General features: G+C 41.2%; 1 protein-coding gene across 1 annotated transcript in view; it reads left to right on the forward strand.

Moving 5' to 3' along the window:
* The first annotated feature begins 3335 nt into the window (after positions 1-3335).
* The window catches only part of STAC (SH3 and cysteine rich domain), a 70352-nt gene continuing 47799 nt past the window's right edge, over positions 3336-25888 (forward strand). Inside the window, exon 1 of the mRNA XM_026101359.2 lies at positions 3336-3870. Coding sequence (XP_025957144.2) covers positions 3754-3870 — 117 coding nt within the window. The 5' untranslated portion in view covers positions 3336-3753. The remainder of the gene's footprint in view (positions 3871-25888) is intronic.

The following is a 25888-nucleotide window of genomic DNA, read 5'->3' on the forward strand; positions in this document are numbered from 1 at the left end:
GGGTGGTGATATCTTTTTTTCTCTCTCTCTCTCTTTCTCTCTTTTTCTCTCTCTTTTGTTGAATGTTGGTAAGATCTATTCGAAATGTGTGGCACGGGACTTGTCTAGCTAGTTGAAGTAACCGCCATTGAATTATCCTATTTGACCACATGCCTTATCTTTGTGTTAATAAATCATGAAACTGGTTGGCTGATGTCGTTTCACCTTAATTCAGTCCAAGGGCATCACGAACTTGGTCATTGGTCCCAAGGGGAGGGAGGTCATCCTAAACGACTCCTTTTGGGCCGCGACACTCTCGTCCTGATCGGAGCAACTCCTGCCTTATCCGCAGCATGGCTGCCTCCAGCCCCAATGGGCATCCCAAGGACCGCTGGGCCAGGTCTGCTGGCTGTAGCCATTTAAGCTTCAGTGCAGCTGAGGAGGCAGCTTACTGACATCCTCCTGGAGCAGTGAGGCACCCCAGGCTCAATCTGCAGCAGCCTCGGGGCTGCAGCAGTCACTGAAGAAGAACTTCAACCTCAGCTCAGAGAGGCACTCTGCACTGCCAGTCGCCACCTTGGACCCATGGACTTAGACTCTCTGCATCACCCTGCAGGGCAATTCTTGGCCACAACTCCAGGCAGCAACAGAGCACTTTTATATGTTTAAACAACTTCAGCTGGGGGCTGAGAATCTGGTCTCATGTTTTATTCATCCAAATTCCCTTTCCCCACTCCAGAAATCTACACTCATCTCTTTGCTAGCGAATCTGTTCAATTTCCTCTCGTTTAGCGCTGTGCTGCAGTGCTCGCATTTCCGCCAAGTACCTTCACTTAGAGGCTGATCGGCACTAATCACAAGTCCAGCTTCTCAAGAGTGACGCGTGGGAGAGATAGGGAAATGTAGGTTCATCTAATTTTGTCGGTCTGTTTTGTTATACTGAATATTTGATTTTCAATACCAACTCTTGTGGAAGGAAATAAAAATATGAGAAATCCAGCTTCTTTCCCTTTTTTTTCTTTTTTGGTAAGATTTTAGGTTTGACTCATCTTTCCCAGGCTGATTGTCAAGTAACTGACAAATCAGTCATGGTTGACAAGTGAGTAATTTGGAGAAGAGAGGGGGTGCAGCAGGTGTCGGTACTGATTTGGTAAAACAAAAAAAAAAAAGAGTAGAGAGTGGTATGATAGTCACTTACACAGTCATGACGTTACGAGCTTTTCATACAAAATGTGTGCCGGATTTTACAACACTTAGAGCGTTAACTATTAACCAGCCACTTCAGCCCCATTTCAGAGGTGACCTATAAATTCACCATTAGAAGATGTGTTTGAACATTTTGCCACAAAAGACTCTGGTTCAAAACTCTCCTGGGGAAATGGAAAAGAATATTTCTCACATTATTGGGCTCACAGAATAGTCCTTGCAGCAGGCAGACCCAGTGCCCTGTCCCCCAGCCGTGGTGCGCTAGGCAGGACCATCAAGAAGGACACCATTGCTCCGGCTGGAGCATTCAAGCACTATGGCCCCACCAAGACTTCCGTTGCCCATAGCTACCTAAATTCCCCAAAACTGTGAGTCTGAGCAGTCCCTGCTCATTCCTAACAGGCTGGTTTTACGGCAGCACCTAAATTTCTCTTGCTAGGTGGAAGAGGTGAGATTTGCAGCTGGGAATTCCTCCCGCTCAGATGGGAACTGTCTAAGATTCTTCTCTCTTTTAAAAATCAAACCCTTGGAAATCAATTCTTTCACTCACCTGCCAAACCTACCACTCTCGGCTCTGTATTTCCTTGCTTCAATCTCAGCTGTCATTGAAGCTGTTTCAATGAGCGACCAGTGTTCTTGTTTTGATCCCTGTAATGGTGTTAGTGACTGCAGGCCAAACAAAGGGTTGTGTTGGCAGATGCCTAAGATGCACTTTTGCTCTGAAGTGCCTGTGCATTGCAGCATTTCATGTTTATTGTCTGGTAAAGACTTCAGTATCTTATATGCTCTATCTCAGAGAAAAAAAAAAAAGCTTTTCTTCCCCATCTAACTGCCAATCTTGAAAATTCATTGGGGATTCAAAGAGCTGAGTGTTTTCCTGGCTTTTGCATAGTTACAAAGAATACAGAGGCTGCAAGACAATTTCTACTCTGGCTTTCATCTGTACAACTCCTACCCTCTTGAAATCCTGCCTTCCCTTTCACCCATGGATTACTTGGGGTGGAGGGGGCCTGCAAGGCAGCCACAGGCAGCAACTGTGTTTCTGAGGGATGGGGCCAGAAGAGAGCCTAGTACCCCATCCTGAGCTACTAAAACTCTCCCCTGGCTCAAACCTCAGCAAATCACCTACAAATATATACTAGTATACATCTACAAAGCAAGAATATTTTTCTCTGTACTTTTCAGAACATAAGTACAGCTTGTTGGAAACCTGTGTTTGGGTTGCTTTTTTAGTTTTCCTTTAAACAAGAGGCAAAGAGGCATCTCCTCCAGCTTTATGGAGCGGCTCCCGCTCTGCAGAGCATACGTCTGGTGAGGAGCGCATCCATTTAACTGTTCACACTGTGTGCCTTAAGTCAGCAGGGAAGAGAGGTGACATGCACCTTTGCAGTGGATTTAAATCAGTGGCAAACTCAAGCGAGAGCCAAGTCAGCCTGCAAAGTTGTAGTGACCTTCTCCTGGTCATCCCATGGCCCCAGGCACGATCACCAGGCGCTGTGTCCTCACTGGCACCACGGCAGCAGCCACAGCGCTTGACGGAGCCAGCAGGCCCTTCTCGCTGGCCACTCCGGCTCCCTCGCTGCCTGATGGAGCGCGATCCTTATGGAGCGCAATCCTGATGGAGTGCAATCACTATGGCAACCTGCAGGTATAGGATTCGTGCAGCTCCAGGGGACCCTGGTTGCATGCGTGCTCCTTGCTCCAAGTGGTGCTCCCCTGCCCACGCTTTGATGTGCTTTGGAGAGGGAAAAGGCTGTGGAGTGGCAGGTGACTTCTCTGCAACTGTTTTGTATCACTTGTTAGCAAGAGTTTGGGGGGGCGTTTGTGCTTTCGAAACATCGGGTGGCTATGATTTGTAACAATCTTCACTGGGCACAAAGTGAGGGTACGCTCCTATTTCTCCTCTGTTTCTAGAGTTCTTTGGGAAAACATCAGACGTGTGAGAATGTAAAGCTTCACTTCCAACTCTGATGCCCTCAGCCTGATTAAAAGGTAAAACACTTGCAAACCTCATGCACGCTGCATGCCTCTGCGTGTGCATGTGTGTGTGTGCATGCGCGCAGTACTTTCTTTCACTCCTATGACAGCACATGCTCCTACAAAGCTATTCAAGGCATTAGGAATACAACTCCTCCCTCCGGTGCCCCGTGCGTGCGTGCGAGCGGCTCGGGCTTGCTGCTTGGGCTCACTCCCACCTGACCGCGGGGCTGCCAGGCACGACTCCGCTTGGCGCCTCCGGGCTTCGCGTGGAGGGAAGGAGGACCGGGGAAAAGGCAGAGGCAGGCACACAACCGACCTACCGCGCCAGCAGCAACTTGCTCCCCTTGCAGCAGAATTGCATAGGGGAGGAGGGGAGGGAGGGAGGAGGGAGAGGAAAAGGAGAGGGGGAGGAGGAGGAGAAGGGAAAAAAAGAAAATCCAGAGAATTCCAGTCTGGCAAATATAGTGAAACAGCATGATCAGAGTTCATTTGCTCTAGAAGAGCAGAGAAGAGAGAGGACGTTAAATCGAGCAAAGGGAGAAAGGTCTGTAGGTCTTTTCCTGATAGGAGCGGTGTTTCAGAGGTAAAATGATTCCTCCGAGCAGCACGACTGAAGTCAGCGTGGACAGTGTGGAGAAAGAGCACGAAGTGGAGAGCACAGAGCAGCCCCCCTCTCCGGCATCAACCACCAGCCAGGAATCAAAGGTATTTGGAGAACAAGGTTTTCTTTTGTTTCCTCCTCTCTCTTTGCGTTAAGAAGAGATGTGTTGCTTTGATTTTTATTTGGAGCCCTGTGGCAGGGTCTGAAATAGCCAGCTATAAGCCATCTCCAATCTGACAGTCATACTCCTGAACGCTTGCTGGTCACCTGGGCAGCTCAGGGGTCTGAACTGGGAAAAGACCTGGCTTTTGACATGTTGGGGTTTGGGGATTTTTGTTTGTCTTTTCTTCTCCTTATTATGGAGGGTGGGAGGGGAAGGGGAGAGTCAGGGAGGGGATTGATTTCAATTGTTATTTTTAGCTATCACCAGCTCAGAGAAGAGAATTTTGTCTGAGGGGGTCGGGGTGTTTCACCTGCCTCGCCTCCTCGGCAGACCGATCGGTGAACTTCCACTGTTTAACAAGCCAGCACTTGAAACAGGATATTAGTGACAATTTTGGCACAAGAATCCTTATGTTCACCACTCAAGAAAGGATTTTTTTTCCCCAGCGTCTTATTTACTTATTAATTATTAAATGTGGTTCAATTTACCTTGTTGAAAGCCAACATCCAGCTCAAATGGTGTGGCCTCTAAATTTTTAATTGACTTACATATGAAAAGTTTTTCTGCCAGCCAGTGTGTGACTCGGAAAAGAGAGAGAGGTAAAAGGAGAAAAGTAACCTTTCAGAATGAATGCGCTTTGTAGCTTACCTGGATAAGGTACTTTTACATATCAATATCATGATAGCTTCTGACAGCCCATCCTGTGGACCATATTCCTAGTGATGCTATGTGCTGTGCAAACGTGAAAATAGGGAGGTCCTTGTCCCTAGAAGCTTACATCTGGGCAGTGCCTTAGGAACTACCATATGAGCTAAACAGCTGCTTGACAGAGGTGGTTCATGTTGCCCTTAGTTTAAAGGCATCGGCTGCCTGAGTCTAATGTAGGAAGAATCTACGTTATTCTGAGTTATAACGAGGTTTCTGTAGAGTGAATTGCAATAATCTGTCTGTGTGGGTAGAGTTCTGACGTGGGGTTCGGGATCTTTTTTTAGATGCTATACTCCAAGGAAGAGAGCTAAAGTATTCCCTGTGTGAAACAGCCTCTTTAAAAGAAAAGAGGTCTCACAGCATCAATAGCATCCACTATTCACTATACACATTCAGCACTACTGGGACATTGCTACACTACTCCTTGGTAATGGGAAATGACAAGTAAAAGGGTTATTTGTTTAACTTCAGATCCCAAAAGGGTTTGGTGCATTGGTACCCTAAATCCCCCACAGAGAGCACTTCTCTGGAGTTGCTGTGTTGTTATTTGGCCGTCAGGAAGACCAGCCCTCTGGTGAGGTCCCAGAAGTGAGTGGAGCCTCCGCCATATGGCCAATGCCACCCTCTCACGTGTGCTGGGCTGTGCCCCGGGGCCACGCAGGCTGTGCGCTCCTTCTGCTGTGTCCCTCGCCCCCTGACCAGTACCTGGTTGCGGTGCTTGAGGTGCCATGCTTATCGTCAGACTGTGAGGGTGTGCTTGAGGGACTTCCCCACCGGCTCACAGAGCACTGTGCCCAGCATGCGTTGGCCAACAGGACTCCTAAAATAACAGAAAACGAAGTGCAGCATGCAAGATCCCTTTTGGCTGCTTGCACATTTGAGGCACTCATGAGGATGACAGTAGGAATTAGGCACATCTAGCAAAAGAGAAAGAGATTACTCACTGGTTTATAATCAAATGTTATTATCATCAGTTTTGCCAGTCTTGTGAGTGTTTGAAGTGATGCAGGGGAACAGGCAAAAGCTATGACTGTGCAGATCAGTTGATGCCATTATTTGCATACAGATATTTTCGGTAAATATATAATCTGTGTATTTACATTTTAGGACTGCAAATATGATCAGAAAGCATGCTGTACTGTCATTTCAATAGATAGAATCAAAAAAGGCTTCTGATCACTAGGGTAATGAGATTACACTTAGTTATTTGTTTCTTGCAAACAGGGAGATGGAGGAATGCTCAGTGATTTTATAAAGCTATTGTTTGTGCTATTTTTTCCAAGGGAATTGATGTGTTTCAGAAGCTAAAGGCTTTGACACATGCATAAGTCAGTGTGTGCCACGGGCCTGCATGCAAGCTTTTATCTCGCGGTGCCCCTGCGGAGGGAGCTATCCTGTCATTCATAGAGGGCTCAACTTTCTTCAGGTACCTCTCCATTTCGTAGGGGAACAAGTCTGTGTCCACCACAGTTACTGCAGAAGAGTTTATGCAGTATCTAGTTACTATGACTTGTTTCTGTGGCAAAACCCTATTACGACTCCAAATATAGGAATAGAAACAACATGGATAGTAGCAGCCTTCAAAATGCGCTGGAAGCATTTCAGCAGAAAGAAAACTTTGAAGAACTAATGTAGAACTAATGTAGCATGGATCTCCTACTTCCAGTCCTGTATAATCATGGACAACTGTGGCATATAATCCCTTACAGTACCAAAGGTACCAAAGTCCAGGAAATGTGTCCAGGCTAGCACACTCCAGACTGCACCCAGAAGATGACATGGAGGACACTGCAGTTCCTGACTAGTGTGATTTTGAGAGGCAGAACGTCACACTGTTAAGAAGTAGCTGAAATTTGGAAGACTGTAAAGCATGACTCCCATGCTTTAGTCACACACCCCTTCCACAGTAATGGCTCTCACTCACAATGAACACCAAAGCCTCATACCATTCTACCTACAGGTCAGGAACATGCTTACAGGTGAGCAAACTCATATGCTGAAAGTTCAATGACCAGGTCCTCATGCACATACTATCCCTCATGAGCACCTCAATGCCAGTACTTCAGTGCAACTGTTCAGAATGAAGAAATTCAAATGCACTTCTAACATGCCACATTGCCTGGGCCCTAGCAGAAAGCCACAAATGCATTTGTAGAACCTGCCTGCATGTTCCTTATGGTGTGGTATATATAATGTCACATAATGTGAATGTGTCTTTTGGACTGTGTGTCCTCAGGCACTTTACATGCAACACTCCTGGTGTATTGTCTCATTAATATGATTTCAAATAGGTGTCCAAAGTGCAGCAAATACTGTAACTGGACCTTCCTGTTGCAGTATATATACTGCTGCTGTGCTAAAAACTCCACAGCACAAATTCAGGAATGATGCAAAACTAATATTTAATTTTTTAAATTAATTTATTGGCTCCCCAAAACATTTACTTAACACGTATCTACTACTTGAGTGGATACTTAAGCTATATTAGGAGAAGAAATGTATGAGAGTAGCATATAAATACATGTAATTGCTAATTCTATTATGTGCATATGTTTGTGATTATGGCTTCCATAGGTATGAGTCCTTCATGCCTGTCTTCCAAGAAGGCAAATGGCTAGTTTGTGGAAGAATTTTGTAGATTTTCTTCTCAGCAAGGGAGGAAGTCATTAGTTAATGAATCCTACTGGGAAATTTCTTCCTGGTGGTAGCAATTAAAGACACACTGCACACTTGTACAATCACTAACTTAGCAATATAACAGAAATCTACTAACAGCAATCAGATCTTGTTCCTGATGCCTCTTATGTGACAGTGCCTTGGAATTTAATAAAAAATAAAATTTGGAGGCATATGGTTGAATCTAAAGAAAAGCTTCCCACACCTGGTAATATTTCTTTACAATTCAGCATCATTGGCATGTAACCCTGTTAGCTTTATCCTTGCTATACTCAACTGACATTTCCATATGAAGAAGAAAGAGCCCATCTGCTGATTTCACTAGCAGTGAGTCAAATCACTACTGCTGTACTTTGAATAGTGGCTGGGGGCATTCATAGGCACTAGAGGTGAACACGATAGAAAATACTGTTCCCATTTTCAAGTTTTAGAGGGGCCTGAGCCTCTGTGATGTTTCAGTTAATATCAGCAGGGTTGGCCAGCACTGCTGATCTTCAAGCTATTACTGTTTCATTTCAAGTGTATTAAATGCCTGTCAGGTTCTCTCTCATACAGCACAGAAGACACACTGGGGTATCAAGTCTGTGGCATTGCAGGCAATCTGTCATGTGCAAGTTACTTGTTTGTAGATACCAGTGGACACCTGTGAAGGCCAAGTGTTCTTTCACCTCATCACCCATTTCCATCTACTTTCTATAAAGTCCAGTTATAATTGTCATGTATTGCAGTCATGTATATTTGGGTGTGACAGCTTTAAAATTTTCCTCTGAACCACAAATTCTTTGGCTCAACAAATTGCTTACACTTAAGTCAGTTAGGTAGGCTGAAGAGCTAAAAAATGAGAAACTAGACCTCTAAATAAATATGGCACTTGGATATCACAAAATAAATGAGTCTGTCTCAGTCTGACACTTTTGTACACTGACTAGCCAATGGCAAGTTTTCAGGTAAATGCAGCCAATTATCTTCAAATTCAGTTCTGGCAATTCAGAAAATGTAGCATAATTGTTCAAGCACTAGCTTGACCTGGTATGTAGTATATAAAGTGGAAGTTGCTGAAAAGTAGTAAGCCAAGAAAAAAGATTGAGCACTTAAGTTCAAGATGTAGACTTTGTTTATGTATCTCCCCAAATCAGCCCAGAAAACTGAACTTACTTTCTCCTGTCCTGTTAGTCCAACAGAGCAATATTGTTGCTGTGAGGTTTCAGAACTAGGTGTTAATATTAGGTACTAAACTAATGTAAATAGCTTGAAACTCTTTGGATTTTAATAGGATTTCATGGGATTTAAATCATGCAGGATTTGTGCTATGGAGCTAAGCAGAGATCTTCCCTGCTTAAAGAGTTAATACTTTATGAGGCTTCATAGATGGTTACTGGTCAATGAATATTTAAAAAAGGCAGGGAGCATGGCATACAGTTAGTGTTTCACCCTCCACACTACTGATAAATATCCAGTATGCAAACTACTGCTGCAGTTGTCTTCAAGGGAATATCAAAACAGCTCTAACAAATCCTATGAAAGGGGAAGAAAACACCAGCTCTCTTTCTTAAGATTTGTTACATGCCGCTGCATAAAATGGTGAGTACATGCTGTGAAGGCAAGACTAAGGGAAGAAGTATATTTATGTGCTACTTTTTGATGAAGTGTTAGAACAAATTATGTAAAGGAAGATTTCATTGAAAGCAAGAAGGTAATATTCTATCTCTATGAATAATTTCTTCAGCACACTTGTTTCTTGTACTTAGGTTTATTTTGACTTTTCTCTCTTACCTACTTATATCCTGATTAAAATATTCTGATATTGTTTTCTCTGTGATGCGTATATCAGATCAGTTCTTAGGCACATCAGTTCTTAGGCAAAATAGAAATGTGATCAGTTCATTCTCTTCTAACCACAGTTTCTACCTTGCCAACAAAAATGAAGAGCATGCCTATTACCTTCCAACAACTAAAGATGACTTGACTCAAGTCTTATGTGGTAAAAATAGATTTACTAAAAAATGCAAATTTTCAGTGAAACAAAACAAACTGTTTTCAAAGCTGGAAGACAGTCTAGTCCTACCATCACGGTCTGTTATCCTCTACTCTTTTTCATACGGTAATCCTGTTGAACATTAAAAAAAACATAAAGTTTTTTACCATTGCTTCTTCTGAAAGGCTCTCCCAGCATCTGGATGCTCTGACAGCTAAGGGACACCGCTCCCAACTCCACCGCCTCTAATTCGAGTCTCACTTTATTTCTGGCTAGTTTATGTGACATTGTACTTTTGATAATGTTACTTTAGCTTAAAAAGCTCTTTTCTAGTCTTGGTGTATATCTCCATCATGTAGGAGTAGTCATTTATATATCTTCCCAACCTTTGATTTCCTAGACTAAACAAGCTAGGCTGACATAGGATAAACTCTCCATTCTTCATTTCATTCTAATAATAGATCTGTGCATCAGCTTCAATTTTGGATAATCTTTCTTGAAAATAGGTGACCAAAATTGCACACCATATTATACATGAGGTCTTGTATAATAACATTAGTACATCAGTATTTTTTCCAGAAATCCTGCTCCTTTTGCTCTTTTAAGGTCATTACTGCATCCCATTAGTGTCTCCTAGTCACCCTCTGGTCTACCAGGCATCACCATGCTATTTCTCCTCTGTCATTCTCAGCAAATGGGATAGATTAGACTGCCCTGATCCAGAGTGGGCTGGATCAGGTCTCAGGTGCAGTAGCTTGTGTTTGTACTGCTGAATGTCACATTTCTGTGATTCCATCCCTCAAGCCCAGGTCCTCCATGGTTTTGACAGTGCCTCCACCCTTGTGTCAGAAGGAAATGGCCTTCTGACACTCCTCATCTTTGCACCAATTTCAGTAACAAAAATACAGAAAACAGGATTGGCCCTAAGGCTGGTCCAGTGTTGTTCTTTGAAGAACACCACTAACGACCTTCCTTCAACCTAGTACTTCTTTCAACAGCAACCACCTTCCATTGAACTCACTGTCTGTCCCATCTTGTAACTTCTCCACTAATCCTCATCTTCTCAGTCTTAGGTAATACATTCCCATTTGGTACCATACTGAACAATTTTAATGAAATTCAAATAGACAGAAGCTACCTTTGACCTAAAAAATGGTCCTTGTCTAGAAAATTGTTCATCTTTTCCAAGATAGCTGGTCTTGGATTACTTATCTTTAGTAAATTCTTGTTACATTGCATCCCATTTTCTTTTTACTAATGTTTTTTTAATTGCCCTTTCCTTCAAGCAGTACTGAAGTCTGATCTACAACCTTGTACTTGGCAGGGTCACTTTTCCCCCTTGAAACATAGACGTTTATTTTCCTGTGTATCATTTCTAGCTTGATAAAGTTTATTAAGAAGACTTGGTCCTAGACTTGGAAAGTAAGATTTTGCAATGGTAATTATCTGGTCTCTTTTCTCCTTTTCAAAATAAGATTTTGCAATGGAGATTATCTGGTTTCTTTTCTCCCTTTCACCTCAACAAGTACACTGAACTGCTTTTTTAACATCATATCTTCCATTTCTGCAACTTCTTTCTTATTTTTCCTATTATTTTGTGCCCAGGATCATTGCTCTTTGAGGAAAATGAGAGGAGGTGTTTGTTAGGTTCTGAGCCAGCCATTATCACATCCCTAGTGTACCGCAGCCTGTATCCTCTTTTCCTATTTCTAACCTGTATCAATCTTTTGATATTTTCTTAAGTACTGTTGCAAGGTCTCACTTAGCTTTTCTTGGCAATTAGCGTAGTTAGACCTAAGCAACTCAGCCTGAAAGGTCCAGTTTTCTTTGCATACCAGCTTGGGGTTTTTTCTCTTTTCCTTTCTCTCCCTCCGCTCCCTACCATTCTTTGTGGACTCTTTGCTTATTTCCAATATCCTTTTTTTTAGGTAACTATTCATGCAGCTTACCAGGAGCACACATCTAAACAAAATCTTTTTATTTATTTTTATTTCAGTTTCCAGGTAGTTTTAACATACTTTCTTTCAAGAAATTCTATGCCTCCTACATGTCCAAGGGCATCCAAGTACCTGGCGGTTTCTGTTCAGTTATCTTCGTCAGTCAAGCGTGTCTCCGATCTGATAGCTCAAGGGTAGCAAAGGCCAAGCCTCCTCCAGAACTAGCAGCCATGCAGGTTCATCATGCACTCAGTACTTGCTGAGAGCCCTTGTTAGCTGAGACGCAGTGACCTGCTTACGCAGCTATGCTGCTTTCTAGACCAGGGCTAATATCTTCATGCTGTTCTTGGTGCACATGTTAGTTCAGTCAGGCACCAGCTCAAGCATCTCTGTGTCACACTCCAAAGTGTGATGTGGCTTAAAATATATAGTCAGGGAACTGAGAGCGCTGACGGCTTGGAATTTCTTCAAGTGAATTTAGCACATCAAAGGCTAACCTCTTGAAATCCAAAACTTTGGTTAGAGGTTCATTTTCTTCCTTACGCTTAATTTGATTTAAATGGAAGTAACTCATAATCACCTGATCTGAGACTGTTCTCCATGATCTGCCCTTTTCAGACCAGCATTTCTTTTTTTGCCTACCCAAGCCCTTGCTGTATACTCATGAAGGGTAGAAGATTCCATGAACTCATATTTGGTGAGTTTGTCCTCAGGTTTGTCAGACAGAGGACTAATCTTCCAGATGGGGATGTGTGAGTTGAATATTCTTGGCTTCTGTATTCAGTGCTGCTCAACCTCCAGTTACAGAGGTGAACGGCCATCCGACATTGAATGAGCACTGTCTTTTCCAGGCATGTGAATGTTTATATTCCAACTGATGCATAAGCAAACTTTGCATGTTCATTGGCAGAGATGACCAACAGTGAAAATGAAATTCATAAATCATTGTCTGAATGACCGAAATAAGTTGACATTGATTTTCCTTTGACATACGCATCTTCTCGAGGAAACTCCCCTTAATTCAGGAGAATGACTGATACAGTATATGCTCCTTGACAGGGAATTTAACTCAGAAACCTTCTAAAACATACCTGCAATGAATGTCAAAAAGACATGTCTTTGACTTCAGCAGTTAAAAATGACAAATAACTTGCAGATCTTATTATTTAAAAAACCAAGGTTCTTATGTCTATTCTTGCAGAAACATGCTAGGCACTCACAGAAGTCTTCCTGTTCATGAGTGTATTTCTTGGCTGATCTGTTTTTAACTGATGACAGTAGTATGCTAAGCACTGTCCAATGGAAGTGTCACAATGCAGGGGCTGAAATGGTCACACTGTTTAAAATGCCAGAGCATTAATAATTGCAAGGAAGAGGTGTTTCCCAGGTGCAGGAGGCTGCAAGTCCTATATGGAATTGCAGACAGAGTCCTTTAGGTGAGTAACAGTGACAGCTTGAATGGTTTTCTTTTCTTGAAACAGAAAATGCTTATTTTCTGAGTGCCATGTAAAAGCTTTATTAAAATGCCATGCATGCATTGCCTTACTAATAAAGATCATTTTAGCAATCTGCAGTTCTGAACAGAAAAGCAAAATGCAGCTGACCTCCTGTAACCAGTGATTAGGTTTAATTCAGAAGGAAGCAAAATACTATAAACCAGTATTCACAAAACTATTAAATTGAGCATTTAGGATATTTTTTTCTTAGCTCATTCTTCAGAGTAAGACAAAGAAATGTAGGCTGTGTAGGCAGAGCTCAGGTGAGAGAGCAAAATGAGCCTGACAGGTTGTTATAGCAAAATGCTGCTGAATAGACTCTTAGAGCCAGACTTGCATCTCCATTACTCCAACAGTTAACTCCATTCAGCTTTTACAAAATTTACTCATGCTCAGGGGGGTACCCCAGCTTTTGTTGCCAGAGAATCAGAATTCTGACATAATGCACATAAGTCATCTCCTCAAACATCATGTATGTAGATGTACTTATTTATTACTGATTTGACAATGTTTACCCAGCCAGTTTAAATGCTGAGGTGTAATGATCCTCAAAAAAATAGTGTCTAGGAACTGAACTGAAAATCCTGCTCCAGACTCACTTGTCTTTGTTCATACGCAGAATGAGAAATGGCCTTGGACTAGGCACCTCTGTCCTCACAAGTCAACAAAATATATTAGGCAAAATTCAAAAAGTTAAACTTAGCAGACTGCCACTGATTTCTGTCCAGTTAAATCAAGGAAACAGTTGTTAAGACTTTCAGGTCCATGCTGATTTTTAAAATGCACATTTTGTTAAGTTCTCAACTGGTATAAATCAACTCAAGGACCCAGCATAGACTTTTTTTTATTATAAGAACACCCCTTAGTGTATTTAGTAAATTTTATTTATAAGTGCAGGCAGCTCATTTCTCACTTATGTCCACACACACTCTTTTAATTCAAATTATCTAATTAAAGAAACATTCATAAATGAATGGAAGGTAATGTAATGGTTTGCCAAAGATTTTTGGTCACAAACATTTTGATGAAATGTGTGCTTGTCAAGTGCTTTTTTTTTTCATTTGTCAAAACCTATGTTTTTGTGGAAGTGTTCGGTTTTCTTGATCATGTAAGCTTTTGTCAGGAAGCTTTCTCTGGTTTTGGACTAAATTACCAGTCAAATGAGGAGAAAAATACATCATAAGTTAAATCATATGGCCCGGCCTGCAATTAGAGACCTACTTGAGACAGTTCAGTTAGTAGTTCAGCCTCCCTGTGTCATAAATGGACACAGATTGAGATTGTTTTATCAAAGGTGGTTTAGAGCAAAAGCCTGCCTTATGTGCTCTGAATTAGCCTCTCTGAGAAGCAATCTTTTCCATTGACTACAGTAAGCAGCTACAGCTAAGTTAAGAGCCTGAATTTAAGTAGGGTGAACACCACTGTGAATCTGTCAGAGCAAGGTCTTGAACCTGTGTCTTTCTCAAGCCAGTCATTTGCTCCCTGGCAGATTAGTCTGTCTGACTTTCCCCCCTTCTGCCCACAGCCCCCTCAAAGACATTTTGAAAGACTGCAGTTGTTTTTTTTAATGTCAATGCAGAACAAAATCATTCAAACTTTGAAAATTTTCACTAAGTGGAATTGCTGTTTTCCAGCCAGCCCTATAATGGAAAGTTATGCACCTATGACAAAAAGAGAGAAAAATGTGAGCCTATCCAGGCTGCAAAATGTGAAGTGCTGCTATTAAACTGTAGCTACAAGATGAATCGTGCACCAGCTCCATGAAGTATGGGCACAGAGGACTCTTTGGCAGGTTCACAGTAGTTAGATCCAGCTCCTGTAGTTAGTCCTAATGACAAACGTACTTCGTTCTCATAGGCATCCAAAAGATCCAGACGAACAGTGAACTTTTTTGCTAGCTCACTCACTGGCTTTCTACCTTCCAGTGTTTATCTATCTCTTCTCTCTGTTCCTATTCTCACCTACATGCTGTAATCCGGGACCAGGCTCTCTGATACAATGAGCCAAACTTTGCATTGTCTTTACATGCAAAACTTCCAGGGGAAAGCTCAGCGAAGCTTCAAGTTGCCTACTAGGAAAATGAATGGTGGTCCTTCTGCTGGGGGAGGGACCGCTTATAAACACTATGTGGATGCTGCTGCTCCTGCCATAAGTACTCTTCAAAGAAAGCAAACTCCAAAGTTTGCACTTTTGCTTTTACCTATACCCAAGCCCCAGTTCCTTCTTCACAAGGGAATGCTTTAAGGTGCATTTTAGTTTGCCTGAGTTGTCCGGTATTTTGTGGTCTGCTGTGGACAAATCATTATTTAGAGATTATCAAAGCTAAAATAAATGCACGCAGGTGTAATAGACTTACTTGAACCCTACTCAAATGTAGATAAATTAAAAGCTATTCACAAAGATTCAGAAAAAGATAGTCAGACTTCAAACAAAAATTTTAACCACCTGATCTACCTCTGAGGAGAACTCAGCTGTGACTAGATATTGTCCAAAAGAAGTAGCCACTCCGTCAGGACAAAAAAGTCAGACCTTCTTTAAACATAATGAGAAAACTAACCTAATTTTTTTCTGGCACCCTAAGGGACACACTGCAATAAATACAATATTCCAGAAGTAGTAACTGAGGCAACATCATTTGGTTTTTACCACCAGCTCCTGAGCCACTGAAAAATCTCCTTTCCACGAGATATCAACTCTCCAGCACAGTTGTACTTGTAGCCACCACTGCATATAAAAAAATCAGCCAACAAGAGAAAACTGATATAAACCTCAGCAGTTAACCCTACACTTGCTGTTCAGTCCAGCAGTGGTCAGGCTATGATTTCTGCTGTGGTCTGGCACACTCCTTATAGATCAGTGCCATGCCACTGATACCAAAAACAGCATCTACGCTGACAGTAGACTAAACTAGACCAAGGCACTTTGTAGAAATACCACTTTTGCATAGGATTCATATCCATAATCCTCACAGTATGGTCTGTCCTGACCTGACTTTTCTCTCTGCTTCCTTCTTCCATTCCCCTGCTCTCCTGCCTGCCTGACTCCCTCCATGCACCCCGCTGCAAAATGCTGGTCCTGTTGAAGTCACTGCCATTATTTTTGTCAGACTAGGCTTCACGGAGTTTTACTGGTTCAATATCCCTCCATTTCCTATCATAAAAACAACTCCTACTAGTATCTACTAGTATCATATGTCAATGCCAACAGTTCTTTTCTCTCTCTACACTAAAATTATGAATTCTGAATATGCCACATTTGTTAGGTGACCACAACCTTATGAAAACCTTACAGGCCTTTTTTTTATTATCTACACAGAGGGGAGGTTTAGCTCTTTTTGTGCAGGCTTAAACAACAGGCTTAAACAACAGCTTAAATTTAGAGGATTCTGAGGGACTTAAAAAATCTCTTTTAATATGAAAAAAGGAATCTGTAGTGCTTCAAAAAGAGTTATAGCCTTAAATTATCTATCTCTTTGTTCATCGTAGTCTGTATACAATATTGTATCTTTTTACACCAAGCTAGTATAGTTATCTCAGTCTAAAAACACATTTTTGCAGTGCAGTCAATCATTTTAATTGTGAACCTTTGACAGTGGTAATTTGAGGAGGAAAGTTATCCAGCTGCTGAGGATAAAAATAAAATGTTTTTCTTTGGTAGGATTGATCTTGAAACAATAGCTGGCTAAAGATGTTTTGCAGCTTGGAGGTTTAGAATAAATACAAAGAAAATGGATTAGCATGAGGTAGAAGGGGTCAAAAATGCATGACAAATCTCTTACATAATAACTCTTGCTAATTAATATCTCCAAATTTATGTATTTACATTGTCAGTTTCTTGATGCAGTAGTCATGCCTTTAAACACCTCTAGAAAGTGTCAAGTAATTGTATGTCATATACATGATAATATTATCAAGTTAAACAGACTTTTCATTTGGATAGTTGCATTATTCTTTATATAGGACACTAAATGTAGTTTTTGATGGGCGTCACTAAGTTGTAATAGCCATAAGACAAAAGAGACACTAAAATGGAAACTTTCTGTACTAGTAACAGGTTCCTGGGAAATTGGTGTTACAGGAGTAGTTTTCCTCCAAATTATTTGGAAGCACTTTTTGAAAATTAGAAAGTGACTTGAGTTGATGCATTGAAAGATAAACACATGCCATCATCTGTACTTTGAAAAGAGCTTTAACCAGAAAAACATGCCAGATCTGGACTCAATCTGGAAATAAATAGATCTCTGCCACAGTGGCAGGTACTATAACTGGATACAGAATGAATCATGAGGAAGATGTTACCGAGACTGGGAAAGTTTTAATTGATACACCATTTGTCATGTATCTGTAAACTGCTGTAGGACTTCAGAACTGGAAATACGAGATGAAGGAAGCTCAGCGGCCTCCCAGGTGTGGCCGGGAAGCCCAGCAGCAGGGCAGTAAGGTGGCTGCATGCCAGGATGCTTGGGTGCTGCTGGGCTGGTCATGTCAGAGCGGACACAGCCACTGCTGGCCGCTCGCACTGCCTGCATGCCCTGACTCCCTCAGAGCCATGGGGAAGAAGCTGCATTTACAGGGCTGGACAGTGTCAGTCTTCAGAAGCGATAAAAAGAAGATGGGAGGCAGAAAATTTGCCACCAGATTGCAAAAGTATGCACAAGAAGAAAGGGTAAGGGGGCTGAGAATAAAAAAAATAGGAAGTGATCTGATGAACACCTGATGAATATTTTGATTCAGGTGAATCAATCACCTGATTGAATATTTTCAAAGGCACCTACCATCATATTCCCATAGAGAACTCTGAAATGGGAACGAGTTGTATAATTCGGATCTGGATCTCTGTTTTCAGACGGGCAGCAAAGAAGAGCGTGCAGGAATCTGTACGATCAAATAAGGCAACGTTCAGATCCATGTCCAGAAGTTTTTTTAAGCCAACAGCCCATGTAGCACCCAAGTTCTGGTATTGTGCTTCTGTTTTTTCTTTAATCAAAAAATGAGGTAAAATAATCTCAGAGTTAAGGCACAGTAGCTAAGGAAGAAGTTTGGACAGAATTAAGTCACACCAAGCATAATTTAAAAACAAGTGACTAGGGAGAGACAAAAGAAGCCAGAGGAATAGGTGTCCCCTGGATCTATCTATATTTGGTTGTAGAGAAGAAGAGATTGACAGATACGGTTTAAAAAAAAAAGAGGGGGGAACTGGGCAGGGATGAATAAAGCCAGTCAGATAACAACATGCAGAATATGGCCAGGTGGCTCTTCATGCTGCAGGAGGCCTCTGTTTTTAATGCACAGTGTAAAATAGTAAAAAAAAAAAAAATGTTTTATTTCAAAATAAACAAAACAGCAATCCAGCCAAACCGCAAGCCTTTACTCAGGAATTATTCTCACTGAAGTCAGCAGGAGTTAGCAATGAGCAAAGACCTTAGGATTTGGCCCAGTGACAATAACTTAGTTGTAGAGCTGAGCACTTCTACGCTTTCGTTGTGAAGCAATTTTAACAGGCTAAGTTTGGAACCCCAGAAAGAGGAGTGGAAACATTGACAGAATATTAACTATAACAGCTCCCATGGGATCTCAGTCTTCCTTTCTGTTTTAAGACAATACAAGTGTGATTATACAGTATGTGGGATCTGGTGCTGATGTTAATTTGCCCTTGGTTAGTATCAGCCTCCCTGCCAGATGTATTTCCATATTTGCTTCAAGAGACACACTACCATTTAAAGTATTACAAAACATCTCTGTTAAAAAAAAAGGCAGAAAAACTCATAAATTAAAGAAATTAGTGGAAATTATTGCCATAGGTGGAGCTTTTTAGCAGAAGGATGTCTTTTTTCACTGGGCCATATTGAGCTTTAATTTCTCATAAGAACAGTAGTGGAAAATAATGATGCATGCTTCATAGATGGACAGACATGAGATACAATCAAAGATGATTAATCTTACATTTGCAATCACATTCACTGCAGATTATTAATGAGAGGGAAAAGGAGTTAAACTTAGGCCCTATTATTATTATTATTTAAGATTCTCAGCAGGTGTATACTGACAGAGCTTCATTCACCAAAGCAGGGCTGCCTGGATTTACATTACTCCAAAATCTACCCTTTTAATCTCCAAAATTTGTCATACCAGTTCCACTGCAGCAAAGCTCAGTAAATGACTAAATCAAGAGTTACCAAAGGGGAAATCACTGTTCCATTTAGAAGCCAAAATAGAAAAGAGCTACCCAAACAGAGCAGCAAAATACGGGATTACCAGAAGAGACCTCAGAGATAACAGTCCAAATTCCTTGTACGTCAAAAGTCAAGGGACATCCACATCGTGTGCATCATCTCAGTGGGGACAAAGCATGGAGATGACCAGCTGCTTAGCAACAAGATGCTTGAGGTGAAACCTGAAGTACCAAACCAGAAGTTGTAAACACATACCCATTCCAAAACCCAAAGTTACAGGGGGATGTAAAAAGTAGAAGAGCTGTTCCTAACCTCCTCTTACTTCCTTCACCAGCTTTCCTGCTGGTTTCAGGAGGAAAGCGTGGAGGTTTGATTATCCATCAGGGTAAGGAGAGAAGAGCCACACAGGTTTGCAGATGGTTATTCCAGCAAGCACCTTCTGTAGCCTGAATTGTAAAAGATCTCCTGCAGTTGATGCACCCATGTTAGGACAGCCATTGGGCAACATATGGGATTTACAGTCTTTTCCTCTGCTCCTGAGAGCAGCAGCTCCTCTTTTGCTAGGTGAGGCAGGAGAAGAGATCAAAGGGACAAAATGTTTTCCAGCCCAATTATAGAACAGGCAACAAGCAGCAAGCTTTGGCTGTGGCCGGAATGTTTCTGAGTTTGATCCGTAATGTGTTTTGACTTATGCATGTGTTTACAAAGGAGGAAGAACTGGCAATCACTGAGCCCAACACAGTGAACTCAGCGGATGTTACTTTGGGACCACTAATCTGATTCTTCATTATTTGAATGATAAATTGGGAAGACTATAGTAAAGCTTCCCTGAGACATGTTCTTGTGAGTAGTTAGCTTGAAATGCTGCAAACTGGAGAAAGATTCAGTGTTTTTCCTCTCTGCTAGAAGCAGGCTTAACACGAACCTTGGTTGAGCGATATATATATATATAACAATAAAAAGTGACCACTCTCCAACAAACATTTTCCCCAAACTAAACTTGAATCAAACCTATTAGGAAGTTTGAAGAGCTACAATGAATTGCGTCTTTTCTAATGGAGACTAGGTTGCTCAGGAATAGAAATAGTCTTTTGTTTCTAGATAACTGGTTTTAATTTAGCTTGGTTAAAAGAAAAAATAGATGAATAAACTGAAAGAAGACTATTCAGAAACACAGTGGCAAAAACTGCTTTTAGATTGAAAGTTCAAGAGTTTTAGCTGAATAATTAAATGTGTTAAATGTATCTGTTTTCAGGAAAAAAAAGATTTTGGTGTGGTTTTTGATAAAAAAAGCCTTAAAATTTCTGGGTATGACATACATACAAATATTGTTATATTTATTTTGCGTATGTTTCCTCCTTTTTACAAGCTGTTTTAAAATGTTTAAATGACAGCAAGTCTTTTGAAGTATACAGTTCTGAATACAATGGAGACCAAAAAAAGATTTCGCTGAGATTTGATAAAAACTGTTCATAAACTGTTCAAAAACATAAAAAGTTCATAAACTTTTTGTGTTTCTTCAAATCTGCCATTCCCTAGATGGCATAACCTCATCCTGTCAAATCTGATGCTGAATTTTCAGGATATATAAAAAAATTTGCAGTACAGGGCAGAGTTCTTCTCAATATTCATGAGAATTAAGGTTTTGGGCCTTAAACATTTCACCACTCTATTTCACATTCGTCTCACACATTTGCCCCTCCTGGTTCCTTTCAATATTAAAAAAAGAAGTACCTGAAACTGTGGGGTACTTCCTAACCAACTGCAGGAGGACCTATTGAGAACCAGATAAATTTTTCAGCTTGGTTTAAACCAAAGTATGCAGAGAATTGTACAGTATGGAGAAGTTTGATAAGCAAGCACACTGTTTGGCTACAAGTGCGGACCAAATCTCTAGACAATTTAGAGGTCTGCCAATTACATATGCATACGCACAACTGCCAAAGCTGTAGTACATCAGGAGAGGGCTGAGAATGTGTAATTCACAGTGACATTTTTAGGCGCAGTGACAACTGAGCATCTCTTAGGATTTCAGAGATTTTTGCTGTTAAGTCCTGACATGCCAGTCAGAGTTGTATTATTGTAGTTAGGACTGTACGTGTGAAACAAAATCAAAGCAAGAGCCCTGGCTGGAAAAGCTGATAACCTAAACAGATTGGAGGATCAGTGAGTGGGCTTTCAAAACAATGTGGGGCAGGATGGTGAACAAGATGATGGCAGTCAGAGGAGCAAGAGCTGGAGGTACCCAACAAATCACTAACAACCTAATCATTAGGTATTAGGGAAAAGTCTCCCCTTTGAGTAGTCCAATACAGTATTCAAGCAGACAGGGTTTTTTTTTTTTTTTTTTTTTACAGCAATAACAAACATATTTGTTCTAATGCCAGCTATGCAATCTGTTTGGGAAAATACACAAATATAATACATAGCAGATTCAGCAAGGATGAACACTCCCTCTTTGTCTGTAATGGATTAGAAGGATAAAACTTCCAAGGAAGCTGGATAGAGCAGACACAAATTCATGATAGGACCAGATTCTCAGACTTTATAAATCAGCGGCAATTGAAGTCAGTTTAGCTAATTAAATTTGTACTAGTAGAGTATTTGTGCTATTCATTATTTGGAAAGGAGAAGGTAAAAAAGGGATCTGCTTTGCTTACAAATTTTAAGGAGTCTTTGCTAATAAACAAAACGAACCCCTTAAGTGTTTACAATATCCATTTATCTTGTTAATGCTATAAGACATGGTACTTTTCTCATCATCAGGCAAACACCCATATTATTTATGAAATTGCACACTGGCTTTAGGGATATCATAATCTTATTTTTGCTCATTAAAATGCCAAGGCAGTGCCTTCTGAAATCAAATCCAGAAAAAAATAACTTGTGTGTGCTCAGAAATCACTTGCTTTTGTATCTCTTAAATTTAAGAAGAAAATCATCAGCCTCTAGGCTCACAAAAAAATGAGCATTTCTTTTTGAACTGGTTTCTCATTTGCTTATAATCAGTAGAGCAAAGCTGTAGCCCAGCGCTGCAGCTTACACCCCAGTGACATCCAGTTCTTCAGCAAACCTCGTTAACATGTGAAGTGTGTTCCAGGGGATGCTAATGCAAATTGAATGCTCTTTGACCCAGAAAACGGATTGTACTCAGCAGGACAGCTTCTATTTGTCAACAGTTTTATTCTTTCCCTTATTTGAAAGGCTTTTGGTCTACATCCCTTCTGGTAATGTACGGTGTACCCAACACACTCTCTAGTGAATCTATACAGCACTCTCTGGCCCTATGCACTGAAGGTCTATTATAACAGTGTGGCAGTCAAGTAATTTGGAAACTTACAGTAAGAAGCAGAAAGGAAGAAGAAATAATTCCTCATAGAGGGTGGATGTTTATCTCGGCGAAGAGTGAAATCTGTTGATGCTGTATTTTTAGCCTGTGTAGCTAAACAAAAGAAGTACTTTTTATAAAAACTGCAGGAATCAAACTGGGTTTGATGATGGCTTATTCCAGTTCTGCCAATACCCTGCGTTACTTGTAATCCGTGTAATGATATTGCTAATGCTAGTGTAAAGAAAGGGATAGAGAAGAGCAAGCAATATATACATTTTTTTATTGCTCGCGTAGTAGCACAGTCACACAGCTGATGTCTGAAACTGAGGGCTTAGTTATATGGTCTGTCAGTAAGGGACAGCTGATAAACCTGGTTCATTTGCTGTTCTCTCATGGAAGACAGTTAAGAGTGGAAACATATGAGACCAGTCTCCTTGTCGGCCTCACGCTGCATAGGGGTGCCCCGAGCCATCTTCTGCTGCTGGTGAGGATGCTTAGATGTGGCTGAGAGGGAACAAGACTAAGAGTGCCAGGAAATAAGCCGATTTGGGCACTGTCCATAAGGGTTGCTCTGAACAGTAAAGCTGATGGTTTTAGTGAACATAATATAATACAACAGTTTGTCCTCCTGCTAGGCACCATCCACCCTGAGACCACTGATAAGGGAGGCTGTGGTGCACCAGATTGGGGAATGAGGCACTTGTGTACAGGACTTGGAGGCAGCGAGGCTTTGCCCTGAGCTTTGAATGGTGAGAAAATGTGATGGAGAAGTTACGCTAGAGAAACAATGATGGTACTGGACGTGCCTACATTGGCACTTTGGTTTGACTCAGGAGCATGGTTTCGAGGTGGATCTCCCCAGTCAAGCTGCTTACTGCACCTTGGTGCTTGTTGTGGAGCAGCCTGAAAGACTGTGGGGTGCCTTACTCTGGGGCTTGGTTGTGCTCTAGCTGGGCACGTCGTGCATTACAATGATAAAAGCTCAAGCCACTCTGTGCCCTGAAATGCATATGGTGAGTATGTTGGGTCCTCAACCCCAGCCTTGTCATTCTCTGGATCCACTCTTGATGAGCTGTGCTGCCTGCTAGTGTAGATAGAGCCAGAAAGGCCAGGGAGCTAGAGGTCCTAAGAACCAGGGGAACGGTTAAGAGCCTGAACAAATTATTCCTTGCAGTGGGGGCAACTGGAAATTAGATTTTCTTTTCTTTTTTTTTCTCTTTTTGTAATTGCAAAGCCAGGAATTAGAAAACAGCTCAAATCACTGACGTCTTCCCAGCTTCCATGTGTTGCTTAAACCAAAATGTAGAAGAGGCTCATATGCTTCCAGTTTTTAAGTGAAATAAAGCCTTAGTGAAGGTAGGTGCAATTCCCATTCAAATCAAAAGCAGCAGTATCTGCAACAGGAGGGCTGAATTTCACTAGCTGTCCTTCTGCTGCCTCCTGTTTTCTGTTTATAGCAGCTAAGAGTTGCTGTGTAAGGGAATTAGGAACAGAGGAGGCACTGATAAGCTGTGGTTCTTCAGAGCATCCTGATCCCTTAAAGCGTGGACATTCAGTAACGCTGTGAGATTGTGCAGGATGATACTGAAAAAAAGGTTAATCAGGCTCTGAGGTTTAGCTATTGCACTTATCTCTGCCCTTCCTGCAGGGTAAGTATGTGCAGTCGCTGAGAGTCTGTGTGACTGATAAAATGTTTTAACCTAGGGACAGACAAACTTTTTCCCCGACTCTAATTTCAAACCACAACAACATCCTGGATTTGAAATCAAGGGTTCATGTTTCTGAAGGGCCAGTGTTGTGAAGTCTTGTGGTTTTTATCACAAGTCTAGAAAAACTCTTGTGTTTGCGTGAATCTCACTTTATTTTTTTAATTATTTAAATTAAAGCTAATTTGTAGCTTTCCTTGCAGAGAAGAAAATGTGAAAGGCCTAGGAAAAGTATTTCAAGTGTGTGGCTTAAAACCTTGCTTTTGGGGTTTTTTTCAGACCCAATACATGATTTTTCAGTGCATGTGGTCCTTCAAAACTGAAGTGATGAAGCAGCATCAAATGCAGAACAACCCTAGCCTCATCTTTTTCCAAAGTTCAGTAGTATTTCTAAATGAGATTTAACTGTGGACTGATTAACTTTGTAGAAAGAAATTAAGAATTCTAAAATTTGCCTACTTGCCCCTGTAGAGACAGAGGAAGCTGATTTCTATCTCAGGTGACTCCTACAGCAGTTCTATTTGGAGTCAAAGGCATCACAAATGCATTAAATCGGTTTAAGGAAAATCAAATCAGGTAAATGTTATAGGTCTGTGTTTAACGATGTTTACAATCTTCCAATAAAAGATTGGGGCCAGGCCATAGCTAACTTCACAACAAGGAAATCATGATATTTTAAGGAAGGAAAGTCATGCTTACTTGAGTGCAGCATAATGATAGCTTAAGCTTCTATGCTTTTAGAATTGAAATTCTTTGTACAACCAGCTGTCCTTACCCTTGCTTGGGCCATCTTTTCCTGGGTAAAAAAAATCATATACCTGTACCATATTTCAAATTCTTTCCTGGGCCAGTTTTTCCTGCCCACCTAATATGAGGAAGGAAAGTTGGATCAAATTTTAAAATGTAGTGCCAAATTTTTGTTGCCATGTCCTCTCACATACATTTGTGCAAAATGGGTATAAAACATTCAGATCTGAGAGATGCTTAGATACTTCTTTACAGGTATTTTGCAAGTACTGAGCAGAAGTTCGTAATTAGCTGTGCAAAATATTAAGCATTGCCTATGGCTTGCATTTTTTGCATACTCACTTCTGTACAAATATAACCTACCTGGGATATAATGACCATACACTTGTGCTGGTGTGTTAAGTACATAATGCAAACAAACTGTGCAGATGTCTTCCAGCCTGAATTCCTACAACTATGAAGTTTACTCGTGGGTAACAACAAGGGTCCTCACCTTGTCTGGGAATGGTTTAGCCACATTAGCACAGGACATTGCTCAGGAGTCTTGGAGGGGATTATTAGCTTGTGCAAAGACGCCTGCCAAGTCCATGGATGTGTTCTTGTATATCTGTGTCCTGCTCTCCACATCATCGATGCCGATGCACAGAGCATATACACAAATTGTTCATTCACCTTAGTGCATGTACATACATTCAGGCATGCACCACCTGGATGCTGTACTAGCACTCTTTGGAAAACTACAGACTCTTCTGCTAGCGGAGGAAGGGCTGCTGGTACATCCCTTCACTGCAAAAGAGAATGGGCTAATACTACTAAACATAGAGCTCCCTGAAAGATACTGTATGCATTGCCAAGCTAGCAAGACAGTTGTTTCATGGTAAAACAAATTCTGTATCGTACTGCTTTGTCTTCTTCCTGTGGCAGAAGCAGTGTTTTTAAATTTAATTAACTTCATGTGGCACTGTAGAAATGGATGGCAAATCAATAATGAATGCCATTTCCATCACCTTGTGGTGCTGTAATTCACTGTGTTTCACTACACTAATTAGGTCTGACTTCTATGAGAACCACTTCAGGAGCAAGGGGTGAATTATTGCTGAGTGCCTGGCCATCTCTGGGGAAATGAAATAATCTCAGTTCTGAGTAAACTCAGTGATTTTTGGTGCCAGTGCCTTAACATCCAAGTGGGAGAAGGAGGATCCCACCTTTTT

Source organism: Dromaius novaehollandiae, chromosome 2 (assembly GCF_036370855.1).
Source record: "Dromaius novaehollandiae isolate bDroNov1 chromosome 2, bDroNov1.hap1, whole genome shotgun sequence".
NCBI lineage: Eukaryota > Metazoa > Chordata > Aves > Casuariiformes > Dromaiidae > Dromaius > Dromaius novaehollandiae.